The following is a 10,838-nucleotide window of genomic DNA, read 5'->3' as shown; positions in this document are numbered from 1 at the left end:
GGTCAAAAGAAGACGTCATAACTAACCGAACACTGCCTAATTCTTGGGAAAGCAATCCCCTATCATTTCACAACTTTTCAATGCTTCTCCCAGATCATATGGTAAACATCTCCATGATGGGACTGTGTTAGACTAATGTCGAAACTCCACCTGTTTCTCCTTTCTCGAGATGTTGGTCTGTTTTTTTTTCTGTGGTTGTGGAGGATGGAGCGTGAAAAAAGCAGAATGTAACATTGTGTGCAGTCTCTTCTAGGAAGTGAAATATGCGGCACTTATCTGTAATTTAACGTAGGACAACATGGAACATCTATTATTATTTTCCGTGATCTTTCTTTGCCTTAGAGCAAGTAAGTAGTAAGAAATTGTTTCATCTTAAGACTAGCTTCAAATGTGGCTTCACTATGTTGACAAACTCTGCTTTACCATTGGATGGAACATTGACATGGAGAAGAAGGTAAGGTCCTTTGCTTTTGTTCATAATGTCCTCCTCCAGCTTTAAGGTCCATGGTTATTGCTTAGTAGTTTTATACCCCAATAATAACTGGAATAGGAATATTTAAGTAATGCCATGACCTCTCTGGTGCTACTACAATACAATATGTTGTTCTTAAGCCACTATATGGAAAACAATGGCTTACATAATAAACACTCTATATGGAAAAAAAAAACATTCTTCTTATTATATTATTGTATGTCCACACAGAATTTCTCAGCGTTTTTAGAGCCTGAAAAATCTGTAAGAAATGCTTAAAACACAGATTTTTCGTATTCTTTTCAACTTCAAAGCCACTTTGCTGTTCATTTATTCTGCTTTTTGAGCCATTTTTTTTCCATTTCATGATTTGAAAAATGACTTGAATGAATTCTTTGATGTGGCTCCTGATGTAACCTTCTCCAAATTAGGCACTGTGTAATCAAAAGGTTGCAAAAAAGGCATCAGCAATAAACCTCTTTCAAAATGTATCAAAAACTGTTCAAAACTTAATTAGACTCTACGCACACAGTGTCTTTTTCAGGCGGATTCTGCAGCATTGCAACTACCGAGTTTACCCAGGTGAAGCTGCTTCATGAAATCGCCGTTGGCTTTGCCAACGCTCTTGCAGCAGCTCTAGTGCGGGTGGCTCTCAGTCTATACTGTTAAATACAGAGGGTGGGTGGCTACCTAGCTGAATCCTCCATGACAATGTGCATGTCACTTCTTTTAACCGCTTTAAAGTGATTAAAATAAGTTGTATAAGTCAGAATATGTGCACAGCAGTGTAGGTTTGACTTTACACCACGTTCCCCCCTTTGTCTTTGTGCCCCCAATAGCGATTTTTACTAAACTAATTTCAGAAGATTTCCGATCTATTAGTAATAAGAACAAGAAGGATAATCTAACACATTGTCAAAGGAAAGCAATACATGAGCTTAGATCTCTTGGGGATATAGTCATAAAGCCTGCAAACAAGGAAGGGAATGTGGTCATTTGGCCGGTGGAGAATTATGAAGGAGTGGCCTTTAAACAACTGCTACACTACGGACTTCCTGAGACGTCTGGATGGCCTGCATCTTGAACATGATATGTACCTGGTCACGGCAGATGTGGACTCTCTATATACATCTGTTCATCATGAAGGTGGGCTTGAGGCTACAAAGTTTTTTATCCAGTCTAGCAACATCCAAACTGATGTATGTGGCCTGATGCTCAAAATGTTGCGGTTCGTGTTGACTTTTTGATTTTTTTTACTTTTAAAGATCGGTTTTATTTACAACTTCGAGGTACCGCAATGGGAGCGGCATGTGCACCCTCGCATGCCAATCTCTTCATGGGATTTTGGGAGAGGGGCATTTTTCAGGGGGGCGCACATTCCGCTCCCAAAATCATTGGATGGGACCAGTACATAGACGATATTTTATTTATTTTGGCAACATACAGTTCTGGATTTACATACGTTTAGGTCTTCACTGAACCGCAATGAGTCCAACATCAGACTTACATACACATATCATCAGGAGATTTCTTTCCTGGACATTAAAATCAAAGTCCAAAATGATGGATTTATTCATTATTATTATTATTATTTATTGTTATTATTATTTATTGTTATAGCGCCATTTATTCCATGGCGCTTTACATGTGAGGAGGGGTATGCTTAATTCCCTTAATTCCCATAATTCATGCTGATCTCTTTTGGAAAGAGATGTCCTTCAATTCTTTACTACATGCTTCTTCTGCCCATCCCATGTCCACTATTAAGACTATATCGGTAGGACAATTCCTACGTGCCAGGAGAAATGCTCTTCTGACCAGATGTTTGAGGTGCAGGCCACAGACCTTGGGGAGAGATTCTTGGCTAGGGGTTACAGCAGGAGATCTGTTGAACGAGGATATTTGCAGTCTAAAAGTAGTAACTGTAATGACATGCTTATTCATCCAAAAATCAAGAAAAAGGACGATCCAGCTATATGCTTCATATCTGCTAATAATCATCAGTGGTAGACGATGCGTAAAATCATCACCAGGCATTGGACGATCCTAATGACTGAACCAACACTCAACAAATGTCTATCTTTAACCCCTCATTATGACATCCAGGAGAAGTAAAATCTTTGTGGAATCATCCCAGTCTTTTTATTATCCCAGTACATTGGGACTGCATATTTTATGGAGACTCTTCTTTCAAGAATTTATGAAACGGATATTCTATGGATTATTACCTATATGCTAAATACTTCTATTGTTTAAATTATTCCTTTTATCCTATACCCTATTAGAATGAGACATGGGATTGTGGATTTTGTTTGTTATTAATGGTTATGTTTTATATATGATATGGTTCACATGATTATTTTGTTCACATTATTCATGTTAGGGAGTACAATATTTTTCTTATGTGTATATGACTAATATACATTTATATAGTGCACATTATGTTTTTCTTTTATATTAATTGATATTTGTGCTGTTTCATGTATGTGTCATGTCGGACGCTGTTCAGACAAGGTCGTCCGACAGACAGCGGTAATTCCGCTTTTGTCCACTATGCGCTCATTGGCGTCCGCTAGATTTTATCCAGCTGGTCCGGGGTTAACTTACCTGGTGATCGGATTGGAAGCTGGGCCATGCCCACTGCCTTTAAATAGTTCTCCTGAACATTGGGCGTCGCCGATTATAGCTTCTGTCTCGTGCATTTGTTATCTCGGTCTGGAGTGGTGAGCAAGTAGTTGGAGTATCGTTGCTGGTGGTGTATTTCCCTTTGTCTTATTTACTCCTTCCTATATTTGTATTTACTTTGCCCTGCACATTTATAGTGTATTCCTGAGTGACTGCGGCGTGGTGTATATTTTACGTTATCCTTGTCTGTTCTAACTGTGAGTATTGGAATATTACCTCTTCACTGGGTGGTGGGCGGTTGGTTTCAGCCTAGGGTTGAAATAGAAGTCAGGGCGAGGGTCGAGGCCTGGACATGCACACCATCAGTGTAAACTCCAGGTAGAGGGTCAGTCAGTATTTCCCTAGTCTGAGGGAAATTGCAGGGGCCCGGGTTATTAGCTCTCGCCCACCTAGTCTCCCCGTGACATTATAATCGTCCCAACAACAACAAAAAAAAGGGGTTTCTTTTTTTTGTGTGTTTTGTCATGGATCCCATGATTTCCATAAACCGCCAGTTGAGGGCGCTGTTCCTACAGGTCACTGAGTTGAGGGGGGCAGTGCAGCAACAGGGACTAGCAGTGTCTAATGTGCAAGCCGGAGTTACAGATAAAGTTGCTGAGCCGAAGTTTCCTTTGCCTGAAAAATTTACTGGGGAACGCAGTAAATTTGTTACTTTTCGTGAAGCTTGCAAACTGTATTTTCGGATGCGTCCGATCTCCTCTGGTAATGAGGCTCAGCGTGTGGGCCTGGTGTTGTCATTATTAAGCGGGGATCCCCAAGCATGGGCGTTTTCTTTGCCATCTGATTCAGCTGCATTTGACTCAGTGGAGAGTTTATTTTCCTCTCTTGGAAATATTTACGATGAACCTGACAGAATGGCTCTAGCAGAATCTAAGATACGCATGTAGCGCCCCCACACCGCCGCAGGGCCGAGGGGTACCCGGTACCGGGCCTACGAGTCTCTGCTTCTGGGGGTTGTCACGGCGGCTAGGCCCCGGTCCGTGACCCTGCCGTGGGGCGCACAGTGAATAATAGGTGTGGATGTTGGTGGTGCAGTTGTGGGGTGCAGGTCGCGGTAAATAACGAGGACACCAGGTTGCAGTCTCTTTACCTCTTTACTGGAGATCTCTGAGTCCTCAGTCCAGAATACGGTTCACCAGGCTGCGCAAGTCCGGCCGGTCCAATGGCACCTCCAGAGTTCACTTCACAGGTGGAAATCGGTGCCTTCTTTCTTAGCGCTATGTGTTGTAGTCCTTCCCTGCTGTGCTTACGGAAAGTACCCCACAACCGTTGTGTCTGTTTCTTAAGTTCCCTCACAACTCGATTAAATGATGTTCTTCTAATCTTCCGTCCCTTCCTGATGTTACAGTTAGAACGACACCCGTTTGTCGGATAGGCCTGGAGTTCTTCCGGGACCCTAGAGACGCCCCTCTCCCGCAATTGCCTCCCAAGACTTCATAGGTGATATGTGTTAGACAGCCCGCCTTAAACTGACTGTCCTGCCGCTGTTTAGAGTATTGCTTGAAGCTGAATGTTATAATACTCCCTCGGCGTTCCGGCCACCGGTAGTGCGCCTCAGTAGGGTGTTGCTCCGGTCTTACAGCACGACCCCTACTGGAATTCTCCTATTGCTTGATCTCGTTTCTCACTCAGCACAATCTATCTCGCTTCTAGTCCTTTCTTGGGTCCCGCCGCTTCCCGGAGCTGGCGCGGACCCGTTACGTTCTTTTCAATGCCAAGCCTCTGTCAGGATCCCACCCCTGACAGAGACCCTACTGTCTCTTCCTCCACAACACCCTCTGCCACTAGGTGTTGCTTCGTCCAATCCAGTCAGCTTTCTGATCTAACTTCCTGCCTGACCCCCAGTTTACCCACTATGGTGGGGAGTGGCCTAATGAATAGAACCCTTAGCTCCCCCCGGAGGCCCGGCTGTGAAATGTATTGGTGTCTGTGATACCTGATCAGATGAACTCCTTCAGTGCCATCGGACGCACCATGGCTCCCCATAGTGGCGGAGCCACAGTACTGCAATGACCAGGACTCTGGGGCGCTGCACTCCCCCCTGGTTAAACACAGTACTCCGGGACTGGGAAGAAAACAACAATACAAGTTAGCAAAAAGACATACAATTTTGTTGAGTGCAATGACAATAAGTATACTTGAACAGGCTTCCCTTTATGGGAGGTAAGGACACTTGAACGTTACAAACATGGCAAAAAATATCATAGCAACATGCTATAATTTACTTCTGTTACCCAACCGGGCATTCTACTTAAGTGCAAAATTGTTGAACAATAATTTAACATTGCCTTTAAGGACTCACACTCTAAATCCACTAAAGACCTTCCTATAATCACATTATAAGGCACTTTAACTTTTTCATTCTCCTACTTTGGATCTGCAGGACCGCCTGTCCTATCGGCACCAGACCTACTGCCTCTCCTTTCTGTTACAGGACCGCCCCGTTCAGCCAGGGCCTACTGCCTTTTCAACTACTATACACAGTATAGAACATAACTTTTCTTTCAGTTTGAGAACACTGAGCCGGCTCTACTTGGCTCCTATAAGGACTCAGGGTTTACCTTCTATCCCCATTAACTATCCATCAGCATTATCAAAAAACATTTTCTATCGAACATTAGCCTTCTCATTATCTTTCTGTCTACTATGCATGCTGGACACCACGTCTATCTCTACGGGTCCACTGCATCCTTCTTCTATCTTTCACCTTTTTCTTCTCAGAGCACATTATCAATATTTCTTCACATTTAACCAATTAAACACATATAACTTTTCTCATATAAACATTATCACCATTTCCTTTGGTCAAGACATTATTGCTACTCATCTTAAGCAATATTACTATCGAAGCGTGACAAATGAACATCCCCTTTAAGAGAGGACCAAGTCTTTCTGAGGTAGTTCGTCTTTTCAGACTACCAGTCCATGCTCAGCAAAGGTTCCAGTGCGGTATCTTCGCAAAGAGTCCTTCTTTAAGTATTACCAGCAGGGAGCTCCTTTAAGAAGGTGCAAACTATTTACAAGCAGTTTGTATCATGCACTGTTCATGATTCAGCAGTTTTTATAACATTGTGGAACAAAAAGCAAAAATGAAAGTGAAAGCAAAAATAAAAAGCAATAGGGATCCTGGGTAAACAAAGGGATCCCTTTAAGAGTTAACCCAGGACGGGTTTTAGCAGCAAAACAGCAAGGAAATAAACAGTTAACTATTTACAGTTTCAGTTTTCCGAGGCTTAGTTGGACGGCTTCCAGGGCTGCACCTGGCACTTAACCCTTCTCGGCCTGGGAAAAGTGAGGTCCAGGGTTACACCCAGTGCTGGACAAATGCCGTTAATCCGTCTTTCATGTATGGTTAAATCATGCTCAGCGATGGAGGTCTGCGCAGCTTGAGTAGGGGCATTTGTTGCAGCAGAGGTAGAGGCTGCTGCAAGATCAGTCACTGGAACGGGGTCAGCAGCTGTGGCACCAGCAGTCACGGGAGTGGTGTCAGTCATCAGGGCAGGGTCGTCCTTCATACCTGCTTCAGATGCGGTCCCTCCGGTGCCGGTCTGCTCCGTCTCCGCTGGGGTCTGGAACGCTGGTTGCGGGACCTTGTGCTGCGGCGTTGTCATCTCTGCTCGCAGCATACCCCTTCCCGGCAGCGCCTTGCTTTCCAGCTTCGGAGCGCTGGGACTTCTTTCCTGCTCCGGACCAGATGAGGCTGCCGACAGATGTCCGGTGAGGCTCCTGATGATGGCCTTCTTCCACCCGGCCTCGGTGCTCAGCTGCGTCCGCCGGGGTCGGTCGCCGAGCTCGTCCACTCCGGCCTGCAGGAATTCAGCATCAGCGGTGGAGGCCTGGTTGCGGTGCCCCTCCGGGTAGCTGGGGGAGTCCTCGGCTCCGACCCCACGCTCCGGCTCCGGGTGGCTTGCCATGGCATCCTCCATGTCTCTGACTTCTTCTTCCTGGTCCTTTTCCCGCTCTCTCCTTCGTGGGCGGTTTCGTTTTCTCTGTCTCTGCCCACCATTGAGGATCAGGAGGCGGATCTCGGCTGCTGACGGACACGTCCTCAAGGGGCCGAGATATTTAGACTGGGCGGCCATTGTCTTTCGCGCTCTTCAGCTTGTTCACGCCCACTTCCACGCCCTTCTTCTTCTCCTGCGCTCTCCTTAGCGCTGTAATGGCGGCGGTTTTGGCGCGAACTTTTGGCGGCAAGTGACAATCCACAGTCTTTGCAATAAAGCACAGTCCAAGCACAGTAAATCACAGTTCCAAGGCACACATGACCTGATTCTTTAGGCTTAAGTAGATCCTGTTCGTGACGCCAAGTTGTAGCGCCCCCACACCGCCGCAGGGCCGAGGGGTACCCGGTACCGGGCCTACGAGTCTCTGCTTCTGGGGGTTGTCACGGCGGCTAGGCCCCGGTCCGTGACCCTGCCGTGGGGCGCACAGTGAATAATAGGTGTGGATGTTGGTGGTGCAGTTGTGGGGTGCAGGTCGCGGTAAATAACGAGGACACCAGGTTGCAGTCTCTTTACCTCTTTACTGGAGATCTCTGAGTCCTCAGTCCAGAATACGGTTCACCAGGCTGCGCAAGTCCGGCCGGTCCAATGGCACCTCCAGAGTTCACTTCACAGGTGGAAATCGGTGCCTTCCTTCTTAGCGCTATGTGTTGTAGTCCTTCCCTGCTGTGCTTACGGAAAGTACCCCACAACCGTTGTGTCTGTTTCTTAAGTTCCCTCACAACTCGATTAAATGATGTTCTTCTAATCTTCCGTCCCTTCCTGATGTTACAGTTAGAACGGCACCCGTTTGTCGGATAGGCCTGGAGTTCTTCCGGGACCCTAAAGACGCCCCTCTCCCGCAATTGCCTCCCAAGACTTCATAGGTGATATGTGTTAGACAGCCCGCCTTAAACTGACTGTCCTGCCGCTGTTTAGAGTATTGCTTGAAGCTGAATGTTATAATACTCCCTCGGCGTTCCGGCCACCGGTAGTGCGCCTCAGTAGGGTGTTGCTCCGGTCTTACAGCACGACCCCTACTGGAATTCTCCTATTGCTTGATCTCGTTTCTCACTCAGCACAATCTATCTCGCTTCTAGTCCTTTCTTGGGTCCCGCCGCTTCCCGGAGCTGGCGCGGACCCGTTACGTTCTTTTCAATGCCAAGCCTCTGTCAGGATCCCACCCCTGACAGAGACCCTACTGTCTCTTCCTCCACAACACCCTCTGCCACTAGGTGTTGCTTCGTCCAATCCAGTCAGCTTTCTGATCTAACTTCCTGCCTGACCCCCAGTTTACCCACTATGGTGGGGAGTGGCCTAATGAATAGAACCCTTAGCTCCCCCCGGAGGCCCGGCTGTGAAATGTATTGGTGTCTGTGATACCTGATCAGATGAACTCCTTCAGTGCCATCGGACGCACCATGGCTCCCCATAGTGGCGGAGCCACAGTACTGCAACGACCAGGACTCTGGGGCACTGCACGCACTATTTGCCAGGGTGAGCGAGTTGCAGAGGATTACTGTTCTGAATTTCGCCGCTGGGCGGTCGACACTCAGTGGAATGATTCCCCGCTGCGGAGTCACTTTATTCATGGAGTTTCTGATAGGGTTAAAAAAGCCCTCCTGATGTACAAGACACCTACTTCACTAGATTCCGCTATGAGTCTTGTTGTCCGCATTGATCGCCGTTTGCATCAGGGGGAGCATGAGACGCCGCCTGTGGGAGGAGGTTTAGGTTCACGTGAGGTTGCTGCAGGTGAGCCCACGGAACCTATGCAAATCGCAGGGGTGTCACATGTTAAGCATCGAGTCCCTGTTCTCAGGAAGCAGGGAGCCTGTTTTTCCTGCGGTAAAACTGGTCATTTTAGTAATATCTGTCCTCTGCTGTCTAAGAAAAACGCAACGGCGGAAAAACGTCTAAACTCAGAGGGTGTGGAGGGGTCCAATCTGAGCTTATGTATATCCTCCATGGTGGTTTCGGCTCTCACTACCGAGGTTGAGGCTGAAATTGCCGGGGCTCAGGAGGAGGTACCATCTGAACTTCCCATCAACAAATCTTTTGTACCGCTTCATCTTCGCTTAAAGGTTTTGGCGGAGCATCATGATGCTGTCCTGGCTGGTCATCCAGGGGTTAGAGTTACCTTGGAGTTGGTGTCACGTCGGTTTTGGTGGCCCAAGATCCGACAGGATGTGGTCTCATATGTGTCAGCTTGTACCACGTGCGCTAGGGCTAAGACGCCCCGCTCCCGTCCTGTTGGCACACTACTTCCTCTTGAAGTACCTAGTAAGCCATGGTTAGAAATCTCCATGGATTTCATTACTGATTTGCCCTCATCAGCTGGGAACACGGTCATCTTGGTGATTGTTGATCAGTTTTCTAAAATGTCGCACTTTGTGTCTTTGCCTTCGTTGCCTAACGCTAAGACTCTGGCTCAGGTATTTGTGCAGGAGGTGGTCAGACTTCATGGGGTTCTGTCTGACATCGTGTCTGATAGGGGGTCTCAGTTTGTGGCAAAATTTTGGAAAGCATTTTGCTCATGGCTGGGGATCAAGTTGTCTCATTCTTCGGCGTTCCATCCTCAGTCAAATGGTCAGACTGAGCGTATGAACCAAAATTTGGAACAGTACCTACGCTGCTTTGTCTCTGATAACCAGGAGGAGTGGTCTACCTTTCTTCCTTTGGCTGAGTTTGCCATCAATAATCACCGCCAGGAGTCGTCTGGGGAGTCTCCGTTTTTTTTGTGTTTACGGGCTACATCCTCAATTTTGTACCTGGAGTCAGAGGGGCTCTTCCGGCGTTCCGGAGGAGGATCAGTTAGGAGCACAATTGTCATCAGTCTGGAGGAGAGTTAAACAGCGCCTGTTGAGTGTGGGTGCTAGGTACAAACGTGTGGCTGACAGTAGGCGTGTGCCAGGTCCGGACCTCAGTGTGGATGACTGGGTGTGGTTATCCACAAAAAAGATAAGACTCAAAATACCGTCCCTTAAATTGGGTCCAAGGTTTATTGGTCCATTTAGGGTCACCGCCGTCATTAACCCAGTAGCATACCGATTGGAGCTCCCTACGTATGTGCAGCGCCCCAGAGTCCTGGTCGTTGCAGTACTGTGGCTCCGCCACTATGGGGAGCCATGGTGCGTCCGATGGCACTGAAGGAGTTCATCTGATCAGGTATCACAGACACCAATATGTTTCACAGCAGGGCCTCCGGGGGGAGCTAAGGGTTCTATTAATTAGGCCACTCCCCACCATAGTGGGTAAACTGGGGGTCAGGCAGGAAGTTAGAGGAGAAGGCTGACTGGATTGAACGAAGCAACACCTTGTGGCAGAGGGTGTTGTGGAGGAAGAGACAGTAGGGTCTCTGCCAGGGGTGGGATCCTGGCAGAGGCTTGGCATTGGAAAGAACGTAACGGGACCGTGCCTGCTCAGAATAGCGGCGGTGCCCTAAGAAAGGACTAGAAGCGAGATAGATTGTGCTGAGTGAGAAACGAGATCAAGCAATAGGAGAATTCCAGTAGGGGTCGTGCTGTAAGACCGGAGCAACACCCTACTGAGGCGCATTACCGGTGGCCGGAACGCCGAGGGAGTATTATAACATTCAGCTTCAAGCAATACTCTAAACAGCGGCAGGACAGTCAGTTTAAGGCGGGCTGTCTAACACACATCACCTATGAAGTCTTGGGAGGCAATTGCGGGAGAGGGGC

The 10,838-nt window shown here is 47.3% G+C and overlaps 1 protein-coding gene across 2 annotated transcripts in view; it reads left to right on the top strand.

Annotated features, from left to right (window-relative positions):
- Positions 1-227: 227 nt before the first annotated feature.
- LOC143769492 (uncharacterized) overlaps positions 228-10,838 on the top strand; it is an 86,676-nt gene continuing 76,065 nt past the window's right edge. For both annotated transcript variants that reach the window (XM_077258119.1, XM_077258126.1), the window contains exon 1: positions 228-347. In XM_077258119.1, the coding sequence (XP_077114234.1) occupies positions 299-347 (49 nt within the window). In that variant the 5' untranslated portion in view covers positions 228-298. The remainder of the gene's footprint in view (positions 348-10,838) is intronic.

The sequence above is a fragment of the Ranitomeya variabilis genome, chromosome 1 (genome assembly GCF_051348905.1).
Source record: "Ranitomeya variabilis isolate aRanVar5 chromosome 1, aRanVar5.hap1, whole genome shotgun sequence".
Lineage (NCBI taxonomy): Eukaryota > Metazoa > Chordata > Amphibia > Anura > Dendrobatidae > Ranitomeya > Ranitomeya variabilis.
Note: the sequence above shows the minus strand (reverse complement) of the source record. Positions and strands in the feature narration are given on the sequence as shown.